Source organism: Synchiropus splendidus, chromosome 5, assembly GCF_027744825.2.
Source record: "Synchiropus splendidus isolate RoL2022-P1 chromosome 5, RoL_Sspl_1.0, whole genome shotgun sequence".
NCBI classification, from domain to species: domain Eukaryota; kingdom Metazoa; phylum Chordata; class Actinopteri; order Syngnathiformes; family Callionymidae; genus Synchiropus; species Synchiropus splendidus.
In genome coordinates, this window is record NC_071338.1 from 4,770,241 (window position 1) to 4,790,699 (window position 20,459).

Genomic DNA, 20,459 nt, shown 5'->3' on the forward strand with positions numbered 1-20,459 from the left:
GCCAGAATATATTAACTTGTCCAACATGTCCATTCACATGTACTAAAGTTGTGAAATCAACATACCCTTCGTTTTTTGTTTTTTTGTTGTTGTTGTTGTTGTTGTTGTTTAACCTCTATCTTCTTTTTGTTTTTTATATTCGTCTCGCCCCAATGCTTTTTAAATGCAGCGGTCAGGTGTGTAGACTGGATAGCGGAATAACACTCTGGCTGCCTTGTCTATTAATGTATCTTCAGAAATTCTTCATCAGGTTTTTGAAAGCCTTCACTCCTCTCTCAGCTAACCCGTTACTAGCTGCATAATACGGAGCAGAGGTTAAATGCTGAATACCATTCTTTGATCAAACCATTTGAAATCCGCCACTGGTGAAACAAGTTCCATCATGCGACATCCTCCACCAATTTTGCCTCCCTCTGGTTCAGTGCTGACTGAGCGTATCACCATTCTGCCTGCTGAACTCCGTCGATACACTGTAAGGTTCGAACACCTCTGACGAACCTTCTGATCCTTGACTTAATCCTATCCTTGTCACCATTTACATAGTAGAAACTCAGGCTTGTCTAAAAAGTGGAGAGGTGCACTACTCCTCTCGGAGACATTGATCTTTGATCACCTCGCCTTCCTCACTTGAGCATAGTGCCCTCCAGAGGTTTAAATAAGGTTCAAATCAGACTATTACAATTTTAAAGTTATTCGTCATTTTAGGCAACATAATTCTTTCAGTTATGAGGCCATGATGTATGTACCTTCACAGACTAGGTGGCAGTGTTGTATCATAAATTGCGACGCACGTCACCACAGTTCACTTGGAGCGTTTTTTAGAGAGTTGAGAAAACTGGAGAGTTGGAGTAACTCGAATTACGGTTTCTCTCAAACAATTAGAGTTTCTCTCAAACATGCGCAAGATTTAGAGGAACCTAGAATTGAGCTAAAATGTTGAATCATTTTTGTAATTCAACCTTTCAGTTAGTATTTTTTCACTCCATGCTAATTCTTTATTTGCAGTTTCAATAGCCAAGCAACCACGCATAATAAAAGCATCCACATTTTAGTAATGAATAACATTTTCACTGATCTATTGCAAGACAGGTTCTTTTGTCAGCGTGACATATCTTTCATATGTATTTTTTTTAATATGGTGGCCAAATGTTTTGCAAGTTCTGACGATAAAACCACTCAAGGGAAGTGTTACTACGAGGAAGCTTCTTTGTTTCAATTTTTGAAACAAAGAAACAACAAAGCCTTTTTGTTTGATTACTCATTGGTTGTCATCCACAATGATAAGAATATGAATGATAAAATTCAATATCAGTATTTAACCATGGACTAAATTGAAGGTCATGTCTAAAGGGCAGAACGCTCTGTTTCTCCTCAGGAGGCTGAGGTCTTTTGGGGTGCACTCTGGACAATCTGTGACTCTGTGGTGGCATTAGCCATTTTCTATGGAGTCGTGAGCTGGGCGGGCAGCATTATGGACTGGGATGGACAAAGGCTGGGCAGACTGGTGAAGAGCTCAGTCCTGGGCTGCTCTCTAGACTCAGTAGAGGAGGTTGGACACAGGAGGACTTGGGCCAGGCAGTCACCCATGATGGTCAACCTGCTCTTGGACAACCCCTTCCAGGAGACCCTGACAGCACTGGGCAGCACCTTCAGTGGCAGGCTGCTGCACCCTCGCTGCACGACGAAGTAATTTCAATGCTCTTTTCTACCCAGTGCTGTAAGTTTGTACAACAGTACAATCTAATGAGACCCATTGTTCATTGTCTAACATTTATTTATTTTGTTACTTATTTCATGTGGTGCAGCTTTGTGCTTATTTGTACTAATGTGGTGTGTGCATCTCTGTTGTTTAATGTATGTCTTTTATATCTTTTGCTGTTGCCGCTGTGACACATTAAATGTCCCCACTGATGGACAAATAAAGGACATGTAATCTAATCTTTTCTCAAAGGAAGGTTCATGTTGACCTCTCTCTGTTTTTGTGGATAGTGCAATCAATTTGCTGCTCTCCACCAGCTGCTGAACTGACGCTGAAAAAATTCTACTAGTCACGAAACATTTGTCTTCAGTTTGCAAGCACTGTTTGGTCTTCCATCTGAATATTAAGGATTTTCCCATCATTTTCATTCCCCTCAAGCTCCCTTTGCAATTGCATGACGTAGGAATGTAAACTCATACACTCATGGTTAAATGTTTTTTTTTTCCAAATACATTGTAAATAACTATGGGAGCTGTTTTTGCCTGTGCTTTGTCTGTTTTTTTTCTTAGAAAGGTTGTTGGGATGTTGAGGTCTAGTCCAAAGGTTTCGCAATGGTTTGCAGTGATTCAACGGAGGAGTAGTGCAGACAAACACCCACATGCACAGGCACGCACGCACACACACTCGAACACACACACACACCATCACTCTCTCTCTCTCTCTCTCTCTCTCACACACACACACACACACACACACACACACACACACACACACACACACACACACACACACACACACACACACACACTGAGGTTGTGTGTTGACTTAGGAGTTAATGACTGAGTGGTTCTGGGCTTCAGGGGTTCCTTCTCTCCCTTGAAGCCCTCACAGCACTGGAGTTCAGGACAAAGACATTGCTCAAAGCGGAGCAAGTAAATTAAATCCTGACGAGATCAGAGGGGTCTCTCTGGGGCCAGCAACTTCATGCACGAGCATTTTAAGTGGCAATAAAACAACGAGCATGTACTTGTCAAGGACTCACATGAAAAGGGGGAGGGCATAAAGCAGCTGTTGGAGGAGGAGAGTAAGACAAAGCAGGAGAAGGGGGCTGTCCTTGCTTGGACAGCCAAACTGGATGTGGGAGGAGGCAGAGGTAGAGGGCACAGAATAAAGAGGGGGAGAAGGAGAGTAAAGAAAACAGCAAACACTATGTGTGGTGTGTAAAGCTACAAATAGTCACCTTTGTAGAAGAATCAACTGTTTTGGAAGCCTCCTCCTTTAAACCTAGACTGAGGACCATGGAGCAGGGCTGGACTCTTCCTTGGCTGGCTGCCCTTATGCTGGCTCTGCTAGGGTTGCCAGTGTTGGGTTCAGACTTCCAGCATCACCGCTACGAAATGATGGTGCGTGCATTGTTTGCTGTGCAGAGCGAATGCCCGTACATTACTCGTGTATACAGCATCGGCCGCAGTGTGGAAGGACGACATCTCTACGTACTGGAGTTCAGTGACAACCCAGGGATCCACCAAGCATGTGAGTCACACTTGGCTGCCCACGTTAAAGCGCACTGATTTGCAAAACAATAGCTCTTAAGCTAAGGAGTTGTGTAAAGCAGAGGAAAGATGTTGATGTTCGAATGCAATGGTCTCACTCTTAAAAAATGTTATACGCAGGCACAGAATGGACTATCAGGACTTGTATTTGCATATCTACCCTGAGAAAATGGAACTGTTTCTCTTGTCAAAACAGAATCTGAACCACTCCAAAGGGGGGGGATCAACATTTAAAAGTCAAATAAGTGTGCTTCAAGTAGGAGGATGGGGGGATTAAGGGGTCTGTGTAAGGATGAGTAGGCCGGTGAGGAAAGCTCATGTGGGGAACAAAAAGTGAGCAAACATCTGTGATTCATTTAATACTATTGGCATCCACACTGCAAAAACAGAAAATGAGAATGTTAGGGGAGACAAAATGGTTTGTCTCATGAATCTTCAGGTTTTAGAGACTGTATGAGTTGAGAATTGTGATTGCATGTTGTCATAGGGTCATAGGTTCACAAGAAGCACTTTGTGATAGCGCAGTCAATGTACATCAAGCTATGGATCTTAGCAATCTGCACTTGTGCCCTGGGTTCACGTGCCACATAGTGTCCTTGCTAGTGGATAAATAAGATATTAAACAGACCCATCCTGCATTTCTGACTTTGCTGACATGTGTTGACGTCTTCCTCCACATGTTGCTGTTAGTCCCATGTTATGATGATGCAGTTATTACTGCATGTCAGTCTCTTCCCTAGAGGTTGCATGGGCGACGACAACTGGCTTGTGTTTGGATGAGTCGCCTGCAGTGAATCAGAGCAGCAATCAACATTGTTATTATCTTGACTCACTGGTGCCGTGTGTGTGTGTATGCACGGCACCAGAGCAATTTTTGGGTTGACATCAAGTGGATATTCAAGACATGCCCAAGGAGTGGGGTCTCATTTATGTCACCTGTTTTAGACACAAAACCGTTGTTAATTGACTTTGGGGATTCCAGTAATGCAAAGTACATAAACACTGCAGTCTCCACGATTCGAAGTTTGTTGCATGTATCTGAACAACACACTAGAAGTAAGTAAGTAAAACTCTCCCATCTTATTCCAAAACATAACTTCCAGACTTGGGTTGCAATTCCAATGTGATCTTAAATAAGCTACACACGCTGAGTGATGTGGTACACATTGGACATTTTGCCCTGACTGATCTGGGCAATCAGCAATAGACAAGTTGCCATTTGTGTATTTCTGGACTGACACGTCTCAATGATTATGCAGTCAAGTTAATCGCTGTGTTGGTGACACAGAAGCTGACCACTGCTTTTCCTCTCATCAACATTCACTTGAATATGTATCATCAATCATTGTTCAGATATCATATATATATATATATATATATATATATATATATATATACTAACTGTTTTATATGGTATCAGAGTGTCATTTCTTCATTGGTGTTGTCCCATGAAAAGATATGATTCAATATTTGCAGAAATGGGTGGGATGCAAGATACTGCATGTTCGGGAAGATAAAATGGTAGAAAAGGCTCAGATATTATTTATTTTCCATTCTTTCTCCTGAGTCTCCTGGTCAATTGTAAATTTAGATTTTGAAAAATTGAATAAAATTCTCATAATGTTGATGAAGTGACTGAGTTGTTGATTGTGTGGCTCTTGGTTTTCATTGGACGGCTTATTGGAAAGTCCTCACAGCATTCATTGTGATAAAGAACAGAGGACAATGTTTGTAGAACTGCTTTGGAGATACACAAATTCAAAAGAACCCATGCCTGTGTCACTTCTCTCCAGACACAGTGACACATTTGGCGGAGCTAACCGGCTGTGCTACTGATAAACAAAGCCTAAAACTTGATGCTCTGTCTACACACTCAATGTAAACAGCCATTTCACAGATGCATGCAGACAGTCTGGCAGCAAACTACCAGCGCGTCGAGTCTGATGCTCTGGTGCTATAAATGATACGGGAAATAACATGTCTGCAATACAAAGATAGCAGTAGACATGAAGCAAACACTGTTCTTCATGGATGTCACTGTGGCACAACCTTCATCTTCATTGGCACTCACATAGTGAACATTTATCTTTTGCTAGGATATTCAGTAGGCTGGACCAGAAAGTCACATCGGGAAGCAGTGGACTTGGTGCCACCATCTGGTGGCACAAAAAACAAAAAAGATTTATTATTCATCATTTATGAATAAGATGTGGACTACAGAACAAATATGTTTGGAGCAAAATAGGATTGAAATGTCATGGGTTTTGCTCAGACATGTACATTGTTTTTAATGATGAAGGCTTTCACAATCTGTAATATCCCATTTGGGGATTAATTAAAAAAAATGTAATGCAAAGGAAAGTTTCTTGTTTTTTTTAAATCACCCTTTTAGACCACGAAAAAAAGAGCTCCATATCTGCAGGGAAATAATGTTTTGGCTCACTGTTGTCATGCAATTGTTTCTGCCGTCTGCACTAAGAGTAGTTTCCTTCTGCAGAATAGAAGGATGTTAGCCAGTTGGGCTGCAAGGTGACTGGGGGTAAAAACAGGAACTGTGCACTTTAGAACAGGAGTGGCCTCAACTCTGGTCTGTGCACCCTACAGGAAGTTCATTTCATTCTCATGTTGATGAGTATGTGTGTGTCAGAATGTCAGGATGCGGAGTCAAGGTTGCCGGGTAATGAGCGTCCATAAATCTGACAGAATATTTTCCATCTGTCTGATCAGAGAAGCCGCTTTCGAGAACAACACTGAAACTCTAAAAGAAGAACTCAATTTATCAGGTGCCAAAAGATTAATGACTTGGAAGCTGCTGCGTTCTGGGGTTTTTCAATTCTACAGCATTGATAGATGAAGAGACCCCCGAGAACAGTGAACACTCCCCTCAGGAACTGTTTGGATTGGTGCCTCCCAATCAGTGAATGATAGCAAGAAGGTCAGCATCCCCTCCCTTCATCTCCCATTCATTAAATCATGTGTTGTCTCATGTTCCTCCTCTGTCCACGCTCATTGGTTTTGGATTATTTGATTAAATATGCATGCCAGGATGCGTGTCATCTTAATCTTCACATGGCCATATTATGTCTTTTTTTTCTTCTGTCATGAACATCTCACATCCACCATTTATTTGACATCAAAATACAATTATAATTGTATTAGCAAGCCATATTTGATTAAAGTTGGATGCCTCACAAATATCAATAACCCAAGCAGGTTAAACAAAGTCAACCACATGGTGTCACGCTTTCAAAACACCCTTACGCTGATCTTGACTCCTTGATTGAGCAAGATTTTTTTTTTTTTTTGCAAAATAAGGAATGCAGGTCGGTGAAACTGTCAACTGTAAAATGTTTTGTTTCACATGGAGTTTGTTACAGTACCACCTGGATGCCGCTGGCATCTTGGAAAATGTTCCTTTTTCTTTCTTTTCTCACAAAGGAAACTAGAATTGGACTATTTAAAACTCAAAGATATGTTTGTGTAAACAGTGAGCAAGTTTGAGCAAAACAAAAAGATGGACTGGTAAAGTGACCAGGACCGTCCCCATCTTTTTCCTCTTTCAGCCTCAGGTTAAAATGAATAAGTGGAAGATAGCAGATGATTTTGTTAGTTGAGGGTGCACAAGAAAGAATCACATTGCCAGGTACCTTCATTTATGGAATTTGAGTCCAGCACTCTATACTGACCAGCCATCACTGGGAATATGGTTGGTACTGCAAGGTTGACTGTGTGCATAACAGCAGGGGCTATTCAGATGTGTCAGCGACAGTTCTCTATAGTCATTAAATCCTAGTACTGCAGAAGAATTGGAGGGAAATGGTCAGAGGTTGATGATAATAACTTTGTTTAGTAAAGCAGAGCTGAAATAACATTCTTGGGCTTGGGAGGAGGGCAAGCTAAGTTCCCAGTGAGCATCATGGCCCATCTGAGATTTTGAAACTCCAGGAATCTTTAAAGTGCTCGTGAGTGATCCAGTTACAATGGATGTAGTCAGGTAGGCATTGTTCTGAAGCAAGAGGCGAACCTTCCCAAAGGACAACCGTCTATCAATCAGGTGTGATCTAAGCCACTCTTCAGTAAAGGTCACATGCCACCTCATATCATAAGGACTTGCCAGATCATGTGAAACAAAATGTTCCAATCTGATCAGATAACAATTGAGCTCTTTCACATGAATGTCAGGCATCATGCTTGGAGGAAACCAGGCATGAGGAGGTTAATTCTACAGCAGGGGTTTCAAACGCATCTAACCTGGGGGTAGCCAGAGTCTTGGGGAAGCTTGGCTGCAGGCCAGGCGGAATGAGAGGTTTGTGGTTTTTGCTCAAATTTTCTTTATCTTCCGTGAAATTAAATGCAATCAGATCGGAACAGACAGTGCTTTTAAGTGCAGTTGTGGAGGCGATGCTAGACAAGTAGGCTGCTAATAGGAATTGGGACCCAATTGTAATTATTTATGCACATTTTGCATTTCTGAAGGAAAACAGCGACGAGAACTCTTTAGACTCATTTGGAAATCTCTTTTAACCGCCATGTCATCCACCCACCAGAAACCAAACAACTAAATGCAGGCTGTGGCAGTAAACCTGTGGAGGATACTGACAGCCCCCTTAGCATCAAATTTTTGGAAACAATGATGGACTCGTTGAAAGTGGATATCTTTGGGAAAAATGATTCATTGCAGGCTAGTATTCGTTCTGGGATTTCAGCAGTGCACCAGCAAGTGGTTCAGTCCATTGAAGCGAGTGTTATCTCAGACCATGCTCACTATGACAGTAAACTTTTTATAACAGCTAGTAGTCAGTCCCAGTGTTGTGGGTAACTCTAAAGCCTATATAGGAGGTGAAATAATCTCCCACACTAGCAATGACAGCTGAATAAAAAGGAGTAAAATTAAAGGACTGACAAAACTCATCACACTGTCTTATCACTTTTATCTGCTGGACTCCGTTTATGCAGCCTCTCCATCGCCTGATTTACAAGGAACATCTTTCCCTAAAAACGGAATTTGATTTATTATCAGCAGATCAAGCAAGAGAAATGTTATTAAAATCAAGCTATTATTAAAATTGAGCATGGTGATAAGGCCGGTAGATTGCTAGCATGCCAGTTGCCAGACAGATATCAGCTTCGCAGCAAATTTCCCAAATTCGATCAACTTCAGAACGATAACAATTATCTCTCCCGAACAAACAAGTTTTATTAAGAACCGGCATTCTTTTTTCAACTTGAGAAAGATATTTAACAACATTTATACTCAACCCAGTAACACCATCATAGAAGCTGTAATATCTTTGGATGCACAGGGAGCTTTTGATCGGGTGGAATAGCCATACCTTTTTACACTCTTGAGAGATTTAAACACAGTTAAAAAATAATGAACTGGATTAGATTAATATACTTCTCACCTCAAGCCTCTCTTCACACAAACAATAGTCAGTCAGAAAATTTCCTCTTTACAGATCCAACAGACAAGGACGCCCACTCAGTCCACTGCAGTCCTGTTTGCTATTGCAGTTGAACCACTGGCCATGGCCGGTCGTGCTAATCCTGTAATTACTGGTATATCAAGAAATGGTCTCCCTTTATGCGGATGATCTTTTATTATACATTTCAAACATGCTCGTCAATACGTGAATTACTGTTGTATTTCTATGTCTTACACACATGTCAAACTTCCAGACAAAAACAGTGGAGGCACATGATGTCTGCAATGTTTGGTGGTTTTGCACCATGAATAAAATTTGTAGCTTTCCAGGTATACGTTGTCCAGCCTGTATTGAACAAAACAGAAAAGTGGTATACCAAAGTCTTGATACAATGGAGGTTACTATGAACTCATGAGACCTTCCGCCAGAGGGCCATCCCCAGCACCAACCTTGGATCAAGCTTTCACCTTCACCTTCACCTCTCATTTCACTAAAAGTAAGACACTTGAAACATACTCAAATTGGTCAGTAATGGACAGCACTCGTGCTATGGTTGGATGTCTAGTGGCGGGTCACAGGACTGCGTCATGCCAGCCGTAAATGGAGCATGGTGGTTAAAGAAGTGGTTGTGTAGTCAGGGTAGAGGCGAGAGATGAAAGCCTCCATTGCTCTCCTGACCGCAGCACGGGGCAATGGTCCATCTTTGAGCAGGACAATAAAAGCAAAACCATTCAGACAATATAAACCAGAAATGATTAATGAAGGTGCCTTCACACCGATTCTGAACTGGTAACACTGATCACACAATGTACCACTTCCAGCTGTCACTGAAGCATTCACAAAGTAGGTCAGTCTGTCGATCAGTTCTCTTGCACAGAAAAAGGGGAAGACTTTTTCACAGTTGCAGCTGGCCCACTTCCTTCTGTCTCCTTGCTCTTCTCCCTCAAATACTTGCTCTTGAGACTGTACCATTTCTCCCAACACCAGTCCCCTGCATGAAAACAAAATGGTCATTCACAGTGTATTATAGCTGTTGTAAAAACAGCAAGATAAAGGGTTTACTCTAAGAATATTATAGTAAAATGCATTTTGTACTACTGTACTCTACTACTGTATTGAATCTTTTCATGCAAAGCGGGGCCATCCTTTAGGATCTTTAAGAACTGTAGCAGGATTATCATGAGAGTAGGCTTTTAGAACAGCTATATGTTTGTTTTTTCAATCATGTTATCGTTATCTCAATAGGGCCCCAGGAAATATCACAATATATTGTAGTATTGATTTTTGGGTCACCCCTATCTCCAGCTCCAGTGTTCATCTTTTGTAGTAGCACCTCTGCATTGACCTCGCAAGTCAGATGCTTTAAATGCATTAAGCATGCTTCCTGAGAACATGACTGTAAATGTTGCCGGTGTACATGTCAGTCTCACGTGCAAGTGTTTTGGCTTTAAATATATCTTGTAGGTGACTGACTTTTCACCTTGTCCCCCTCATTTCAACAATCTGCTTTATTCCCAGTGGAACCCGAGTTCAAGTATGTGGGCAACATGCATGGCAATGAAGTCCTTGGCCGTGAGCTGCTCATCAAGTTCTCCCAGTTTTTGTGTGAGGAGTATCGAGCTGGTAACCAGAGGATCACAAGGCTTATTCACGACACACGGATCCACATTCTTCCCTCCATGAATCCTGATGGTTATGAGGTTGCAGCTAACCAGGTAATTTTTACAATGAAATACTTCTTGAGGCCTCCAAGAACCACATAAATGGGAAAACAAATAGCAATCCTATCCGGTGGACACAAATATTCGACAGTTGATCACATCTGTATGAACACTCAGTGCCAGCACTGGAAACATATTTGTAGATCAGCATCACGTTATTTCATGATAGTATCTCGTTATTTCATATTTATCACGTTATTTCCCAGACAGTTTCTGGTGATTCGGGATGTCTTACGTCATATCCGGTCATGCTGTTTGGTGAATTTGAGCATTGGTGACCATTGGTGAGTTTGGTCGAACCGCCAGTTTAAGTGATTTACCTCATCCACTCCATGCGGACAAAAAAGCATGTAAGTTGTTTTGTACACAAGTTGAAATAACGTGATACTCTCTTGAAATAACGTAACACTATCTTGAAATAACAGGATACTATCATGAAATAATGTGAAACTATCTTGAAATATCGTCATACTATCATGAAATAACGTGATACGTATCATTAAATAACGTAGTACTGTCATGAAATAACGGGATATGTATTATGAAATAATGTGATACTGATCCAAAAATATTTTACCATTGCTGGCTGCTCTGAGCTTCCGTACATCTGAAGTCGCATATCTGAGAAATCAGAGTTTTTCTTATGAGCTGTTTGTACTGACTGAGGCAGAGCACACACACTTTTGCTGTCCATTCATCCAACTGATTCAACACAGAATTTGGGAGTCACTTCACTTACATCGACAAATATTACAACAACTAGCTTTGCAAGCCAAGATGTCATTAAACACGTTATTTTTATTTGGGAATGCTGGAGAGTATTTCAATTGTAATTGAGACGGTGAAAAGCCATTCCAAGCTTTTGCTTTAGGCACATTCAATTCATGTTTTTTTGGGAAGGGTTTAGCAAAAGGTTTAGCAAAGAAAAGATATTGGGGAAATGTAATGTGTCATCTGTGGATCAACAGGGTCCTGAGTTCAACGGCTATCTAGTTGGCAGAGGGAATTTCCACGACATTGATCTCAACCGTAACTTTCCAGACCTCAATGCCCTCATGTATTACTATGAAAAGACTAACGGACGCAATCACCACCTGCCACTGCCGGACAACTGGGAGCAACAGGTGAGTTCTGCTGGACAGCTTAACAGAAGACAAAATGAAATCAAATCAATTCAAAGACGGACTTCGACATCTAGATCGATGCAAAACATTAATATTGCCTCACTAGTTTGCAACTGAGGGTTGTATGAAACAGAAATAAGACAAACAACAGTAAGTCAAGCAAAGCATCATTCGCTCACAGTCTTAGTCTTAGTCCATACACTAATCCAATGCAAGCAGGACTCTCTCTCTCAGTGTGTTAATATCACTCATCCTCAAATGAAACTTCCAGCTTAATTAATTAGAATTATATATAGAATTATATAATTATATATATATATATATATATATATATATATATATATATATATATATATATATATATATATATATATATATATATACTTATATATATATATATATATATATATATATATATATATATATATATATATATAAGTAATTGCTGCTGAAGAGAAGAAAGGAATGAGGTATCTATTTATGTCTCTTGTCTGTCATCAGATAATGAAATCTGTTTTTGCAGGCTCGTGTCAGCACATGCTGCACATACAGTGTGTGTGTGCGTGTGTGTGTGTGTGTGTGTGTGTGTGTGTGTGTGTGTGTGTGTGTGTGTGTGTGTGTGTGTGTGTGTGTGTGTGTGTGTGTTTGTTTGTTTATACCGCCTCATGGGGGCAGGTCCAAACCTCAATTTGAGGATGAAAACTTCAAAATAACAAGGTGATTATAACTGGATTTCAGTTTGGTTCAGAGTCCTGGTTAAGGTTAGCCATGTGTTTTGGGGGTTAAGTTAAGAGTGAGAGGCTGGGGAAAGCATTATGGCAATTATCCCACAGGGATAGCAATACAAATGTGTGTTTGTCTGTATGTGGTGGTGTTGAGTGACATTTGACATATGTCACTCAACACCAGTGTCAGCACCCACACTGAACCACGGGTCATAAATATCTGCCAGCTTTCCAAACACTCTTCTTCAGTTGGTACTGTAGCACTGCATTCATATGGTCTGTGTTTATTGACCTGCATTCCACATTCAAGCATTCTTCTAGTCTTACTGCTTTATGTATTGCAGCACGCATGTGAGTGACAGAGAGAAAATAAATCACAAATATTAGTTAGAAACTCTCATAGGTCTTCAAAATGCAGCTTGATTATGTTGGACTGCTTGTACAACGAAAGACTTCCATGATCTGATGAATGAATGAATACATTCAGGGTTGCTGAGGGCTGGATCCCATGCCAGCTAGTTTGGTCTTTATTAACTTATGCTAACTCCTGGAGAGCAGAAGAGGGAACTTCTACATCAACACCAACATCACATATTCCTGAACCACACTGAGACAAATGTGCACTGCAATAGCAAGAGGGAAAATGTGGCAAAGGAAATGAAAAACCTGCACAACTTGAACGTTTTCAAGAAAATGGATCTGACACAGAAACTAGAACTAGACAGAAACTAGATTACTCTGGAGCAGAGACAATAAAAATCAGAACTAACTGAAGGTTAGAGACACAATTAGGACAAAAAGAAACACCAAACAAAAAGCATCTAATACACAAACACAAAACTGACTGTAACATGCAAACAATCATAAAAACAAGCAAACATGAGACACTGAAAGACACACTCAACTGAAACAGTACCACTACACTGACTAACAATAACGAACACACAAAGCACAAGTGTACACACAGCTACACTTCACCACGTTTCTGAAAAATAGTGGAAGAGGTAACAAGGGGCAGAAATGATAAGAAATATTGCCTGAATTGTATGTGGCAGTAATGACGCCACATAAAATGTGATATAATGGCTTTACAATTTTCATATAACTTGTCATGTAACATGGTTGCAATGTATTAGAGGGGACTGAAATAAACATTCACACATTCATTTTAACACAGGGAATTGCATGCACGGTCCCAAAGCAATGCATTATTCATGACAAAAGCTAGAGTAAATGACTTATTCCTGCCTCATCAACAGCCTTTCTCATTCTCAGGTGGAACCCGAGACCTTGGCTGTCATCAAATGGATGCAGAACTACAATTTTGTCTTGTCAGCAAACCTCCATGGTGGAGCTGTGGTGGCCAACTACCCATTCGACAAATCAAGGGACCCCCGGATTAGAGGGAGGACCACCTACGCAGCCACGGCAGATGACAAGATATTCAGAAATGTGTGTTGCCGATAAGTGTCCTTTTCTAACTTTGTTCACTGCCACCATGAAATATCAGCAGGTTTTTCTTTTTGTTTGTGGAATCAGCTGGCAAGGACTTACTCGTACGCTCACAGTTGGATGCACAAGGGCTGGAACTGCGGTGACTACTTTGATGAAGGCATCACCAATGGAGCAAGCTGGTACTCTCTGTCCAAAGGTTAGTACCACAAAACACTGTGTGTACGCGCAGAGCAATTACACTGTACCTGACATGATTGAAAAAGAGGTCTTGAAAATGCAAAATTACATGAGCATAAATGAGAAGTGACAACAAAAGGTGACAGTGAGTGTTAGCGTACAGTAACAATGCAATAACAATGAATCAAAACAGTTCTATAAAGTCATTCAATATCTAAGCTTAATCCAAAAATTACCCCCTTGTTGCTCAATAGCTCATTGTTTTGGGATTGTTCAATGTTTCTGTTGTGGCATTCTTTTTAACTTTACACTCGTTTTCGGTTAGTCAGGTTGTTTATATTTTGATTCTTATGACACGATGTCTCACTCCTGTCCTGCTGGCAATTTATACGCCTGAGCTTCTCTCTGGTGGCAACACATCCTCACTCTCATGGCGTCATCTTTTATCTTTAATATTAAAGCCAATCAAATGCCCATGTGTTTTAGTCAGACTTTCAGTGCCATCACCAAGGCAGAGAGCCATGTAAGAGGTTACGAAATAACAACTGACATCCAGTTGTCCTTCACTGAAGAGAGTGACTTAAGCACATCTTCCTATATCCCTGTGATACTCCCCGCGCTCGTGCATTCCCACACCCTTCCATGTGGTGCTCCTTGCACACCACGACGCACGATCTACACCCGTGCCTGGAATGATATGGAAGAAAAAAGGTTTTTTCCTCTGCCATTTTTGTCAGTACAGTACGCAGAATTCCACTTTATCAACATCAACATATTACGCCATGGGAGTGAGGATGGGTTGCTCGCTCAGTGTGGAAGCCAAATGTATAGACTAGAAAGGACAACACCAGAAAGAGGAAGAGGAAAATTGCATGTAAAGAAGTTTGGCTGATGTGAGAACAAATGATGTTCATGTCTGCTGTAAATGATGTTGTCAGGAACAGAGGTGTGAATAACTTGGATGCTCCAGACAGGTAAACATGGAGGAAGCTGATTTGCTGTAGCAACCCCAAACCAGCCAAGTACAGTATGCTTTTTTTGATTGGTTGATCTGTAGGAACAGGTTAGGAGTCACGCTGTTGGACAGGAAAATGAAATGAGACATATTTATGTCACCTCTTCTATTGCTTCAGTTTTCTTTTTTCCTAAATGAAAGCTTTCAAATCACACTGAAAGCAAGAGTGAATATGACTATGAACCACATGAGGATGGTAATTTTTGGCCCATTTTGACACAATTTTTCACTCACGTGACTATTTTGGAGATCGGGCCGACTTTTGTCTTAACCGTGCGTCTCACACTGTGTCGTATACACGGTGTAACAAGAAGCGATTAATGCTGCAGGACCCTCTCCAGTAATCAGCGATTGCCAGTCAGCTGCTGCTTGTTTCAGCTGGTATCTGATTGGTTAAACTGTGTGCGCTCGATTGCTTGGAACAAAAAAAAACCCACCCACTGCAACCCTTTCTGGAACAGTTTGGCGATGTAAACCATCATGGTGCTCCACCATGATGGTACATCAGGTTGTCATGTCTTCAGAATAATGATCACTTTTTAAAACATGAATCTTCATGTGATCACACGTTATAAAATGAGGTGGAATCACTGAAAAGATGTGGAAAACACACAGTGTTCAGCATAACTACTGTACATGACAGAAACATTTCCTCACAGAACTTAAGTCACACATCGTGACCTCACTATGTTCCTCTGTCGAATTGCTTTTTAGTTCCAGTTTCTGGTTCATCCGGCTTCTTGTTCTTCTGCTTCTACTACACTGCAGTCCGAGATAAAGATTCCGACACAGTGTCAAATGGGCGTACACTGTGGGCAGTCTGGATTGGATGGGATGCTGTGAGAACAGGGATTGATCACGAGTGAAAGTGTATGCCCAGCTCAAGGCCATTAGTTGGTTTTGTTGAGGAATCTTGTGATCTGTCTGCCTTGTCTTTAGAACATTTGGTCCATAACAAATGCTGCCTGTCCCACATACTTGTCACACAGACTTGAAGATTACTGTGACACAGTTGGTAAATAATCAGACAAAAACTCAGCAAGGGTTGTCCTCTGACAACAATGTTTTAGACAAAGTCTGATGCCTTTGCTGTTCCGCTTGTGAGAATACATCGAATGAATCACAGCACCAAATGTTATAAAGCAAAGCCCCTTTCAGTGCTCATAGTGTTTCCTCATTTGGATGATTTGTGTCTCTCCCTCACTCACTCGCCTGAATGAGTGAATGAAAGAAAAGGCAATCTAGCGCACACATAAAACCAGATGACTAAAAACATGAGAAGAACAGACATTTTAGGATGAATCAGTCAAAGAAAAATATACCATCAAGGGATCCAGGGGATTGCCTTTGAAACACTGAAGTAATGTCAATGGAAAGAATAGTCTCTCCATGGTCTTCCTGAGGTGGGAGGTCAAGGCGACTGGTCTGTAGTGATTCCCTGGCGTGCGCTGTCTTAGGAACCCGGACCACACAGGAGGTCTTCCACAGGACGAGGACCTTCTATACTGTAGGCTAAGCCTCAGGTTGTAGATGTGGCAGAGGACCTCACAGAGCTGATCGGCGTAGGTCCTCAGCAGCCTGGGACTGATGCTGTCTGGTCCCGCAGATTTCCTCTGTTTCAGTCGTCTCAGCTCTTTCCTCACCTGATCTGATGTGAGGGAGAGGGGCAAGTGAGGGGAGGACTGGGGTCTGCTGCAGAGGGGGTGGGGCGTGGTCCTGCAGTGACCAGGTGAAAGGGGCCTGGGGGAGGGGGAGGTGTATGGGTATAGCTGTTGGTAACAATCGCACAACCTGAGACTTTCCCACCAAATCTTATTTCTTCTTATTTATCTACACATTATACCTGATAATTCAATATGTAATTGGATGACAAAAGTACTAATGAATACAAAAAAGCAATTTTGTGTGTTAAAATTTGATGACAGCAGCCACTACCTTGGACGACCCTGCAGTAGGTTGTGTTGGTACTCCCTCCCAGACATGTTTATATGAAAAATAAGTGATTGTGGGAATGGCGTTTAGCTTACTGCGTTGAATATTACTGTGAATTTTTGCTTGTGGGCTAATACCTCAAGGTCAATTCTGACGCTGCATGTGTTGCAGGTATGCAGGACTTCAACTACTTACACACCAACTGTTTTGAGATCACACTCGAGCTGAGCTGTGATAAATTCCCTCCTGAATCTGCGCTGCCCAGAGAGTGGCTGGCCAACAGAGAAGCCTTGGTCTCATACGTGGAACAGGTTACTAACACGGGCATGCACACATGCACACACAGTCACACAGTGGTATGATACTGTGAAGTATCTGTATTAGTTCACTGAATGTCTCAAAATGAATTGACTGTGCAAAACAAATGTGACCATCATGGTCATCAAAATTTCACATCAAACTTTAGCTTGGTTTGCAAAAAAACAAACTAAGACTACTATTCTTTTGAGACTACACAGGAGCCTTAGGGGGAGTACATTCATGGGGACTCTCTAAATTTACTTTTGAACTGTGAAAGTTGTAACATTTTTTTATGATTTGGGGACACTATACCTATAGAACCCATAATTCAGTGTCTCCATTGTTTGATAGCAGCCCAACACACCACCATCAGGTCTTGGTTATCGTAATATGGCTCCACCGCATTGAGTCTGTAGTATCCCTCTTGAAAGGAAGGTGGCAACCCCAGAGTTAAGACATGTTGATCCCCAGCAGCAATTATAGTAGATTGACTAGTGTCCAGAGTGCATCAAGATATTTATGTACAACGGACGCCACATTTATGAGGGCGACTGAAGAAGCAGTCTTATCTAGACCTTGTGTCTAGTGGGACTCCTGAAGCAGTTGCAAGGTACCAGTTGGCCTGAAATACGAGCTAAAATGTGTAGAATCCAGCGTGCAAGATCCAAGAATCAGAGTCCATGAAACAAGTCTAGCGTTCAGTCAAGACAGGCACGATTAGGGAACAGACAACAGGAACAACTAAAACAAGAGGACAGAATGAGCCCGGGAAGAACGACAACTAAAAGTCAAAAGGACTGAAAAGGGAGGGCAAACCAGGAGCCAAGAAACAACACAAAAGAAATCTTAGGGGAATATACTTGTGTCGACAGACGAGGAACACGCCATGAGGCTCAAGAGAAGATGTGTGTGTGAGTGGTCAGCGGAGATTGTGTTCAGGTGTGATCGTGCCAGGCTCTGTCAAGAGGAATCCCCTGGTGCCCTCAGTGCATAAGGCTCTATTCAAGATTTATTATTGCGACCCAAGTGAAATAATTTCTAATAATCCAGAGCCAGGTAGAAATCAGCAGTCCAATGTCTTGTCTTGTCTTGTTTTTCATTGAAGGAGCACCTTGCCCCAACAAGACAGTCCCCTCCAAATCTACCCCCCTACGCAAATTCAATGATATCAAGAAGAGTAAAACAATAGATATACACAAAAATAATATTTCTAAGAACCTTAAGACACAATTGATGGTTGTCATTTTTCTAATGGCACACACCTGTGATCAACACTGGTCTAATACAAAGTACAATGCTGTGGCTTGCAGCTGAGCCTCAGCCCCGCAACTCAGACATCTGGTGTTCAAATCTCTGGTGCAGTACAATGCACTAATAAATATATTGGAGGGAATATATGGCAAGTACACATTAGGAACATACATACGAGAATAATTTGAATCTACCATTTGCAGTGTCCACCATGAAACTTTATGGCGACCCCATGTTTATAGATTTTTGTCACTCAATTATGTCCTCTCTTCTTAAAGGTGCATCACGGTATAAAAGGCATGGTGTATGACGTCAACAACAATCCCATTGCCAATGCAGAGATTTCTGTTGCTGACATCAACCATGACGTCACCACAGGTAGGATGGGGCAATGGGTTGTTTTCATGAGGTTTTCAGGGTTAAAACGTCAAAGTAACTCAGTTATTATAACTGGGTTTAGGTGTGGTACAGGCTCATGGTTGAGGTCAGCCATGTGTTCTGGATGTTTTTTTTTTAATGCAAAGTATACATCTAAATCAGTGATAAGTAAGCCGTCCGTGTTTTTTCAACAACATGGATCATACATACAGGTCACACAGGTCTATATATATTGTTGGTCGTGGTTTTTAGTCTGTGTATTTCTGTGTCATTGGGCTACATCTTTATTGCTGCAAATACACCAAAGTTGTTCCATAATCGCCAAGAACAGTCAAGTACTCCTCCACTGACAACAAATGCATTGTTGTTTCTTTGGAACAGAAAATCTTAATACACAAGCGTTGTTAATGAAGTATTGGGAAATGTTCTATGTGGTCTTTCTCTACCCTCCTGGGTCACTTACAAGAATGATCCAACATCCAACATCATCCATCATCCAAAGTAGGAGCTTTGGAAAAAAATCTGTCATGGTAGAAATGGACTCAAAGTTGGATTTGGAAGATCCATTCATATGAGTTTTATACCTGGTACAGCCAATTGGAGGATCGTCCAGTATGAATAGCACTTTTTGACCTGCATCTTGACATTTATAATCCGCTGATGCAGTATACAGAATACAAGCTGTTGCTCAAGTAATGTGGACGATGTGGAAGTTTTGCGATAAAAATGGTTTTTCTCAGGATCTGATGGGGACTACTTCCGCCTGCTGTTGCCGGGGACCTACACTGTAACAGCCTCTGCTGCAGGACACTTTCCTTCTACCAGCACTGTGACGGTGGGGCCAGCTGAGGCTACCCAGGTCAGTGATCCTTTAGCAGAATGTTTGTACCTGAGCACATCGAGTCATTCGATTTGATTACTGCTGTTCTAAGATCTGCACATTTTCTTTTTCAGCTTAATTTTTACTTGAAAGTTGCACCAAAACAGAACCTGAAATCGAAGCACAACCATAGCAAGAAAAACTTGTCTCCTAAGACTCACCTGAAGCTGGGTCCAAGATGAGACCACAACAGGCACGCACGCACAGATACACACTAACACACACACCACACTCATTTAAATACACAATTGTTTTGGCTCAAACTAAATAAATAAAAAAATAAACACGTCCACACTTATATATTTGATTCTGTATTTGTTGTCTAAATTACTGTTTTACCTTTATGTGTTGCCCTCATAGCATATTTATGTGCTCCTGTTTACCAACTCAATAACCAGTACTTGTTAAAACGTTTATAATTCTGAATACGTGGAAATAAATGTTTTCCTTAAACCTGCCTCTGCTGTCGTACTCTGGCATTATAGTATAGTATATATATATAGCAGCATCTATATGCAATTTCTTTTTTCCACCCCAGATTATTCAATCACACGTATGTCAGTCTCCTCAGGGATGTCCTTCGTGCACCAAAAGGTGTTTCAGAATGAGAATCAAATTTATTGCCATGGTCAGTGGGGATCCCATCAACTAGGAAAGTGCTTTGGAACGTCTCGGGGTCCTGGACGTCTCAGGGTCCTGGAAACATACAGGTCATGAAGAAGTGGCAGTCTGCAACTGATCACCTTCTCGGCAGAATGCCAATGCACTGTAGTCTGTCTACACTGTCTAGTCAGTGTCTGTCTACACAGCACTGGGATTGGTA

At 41.4% G+C, this 20,459-nt stretch overlaps 1 protein-coding gene across 1 annotated transcript; it reads left to right on the forward strand.

Moving 5' to 3' along the window:
* The first annotated feature begins 2,845 nt into the window (after window positions 1-2,845).
* cpn1 (carboxypeptidase N, polypeptide 1) lies at window positions 2,846-20,087 on the forward strand. The gene is made up of 9 exons (XM_053866346.1): window positions 2,846-3,232; window positions 10,197-10,393; window positions 11,368-11,523; window positions 13,524-13,700; window positions 13,788-13,899; window positions 16,999-17,138; window positions 18,657-18,756; window positions 19,497-19,615; window positions 19,711-20,087. Exons 1-9 carry the CDS (start codon window positions 2,998-3,000, stop codon window positions 19,816-19,818), a joined length of 1,344 nt encoding a protein of 447 aa, XP_053722321.1. The 5' UTR covers window positions 2,846-2,997; the 3' UTR covers window positions 19,819-20,087.
* Window positions 20,088-20,459: the final 372 nt, after the last annotated feature.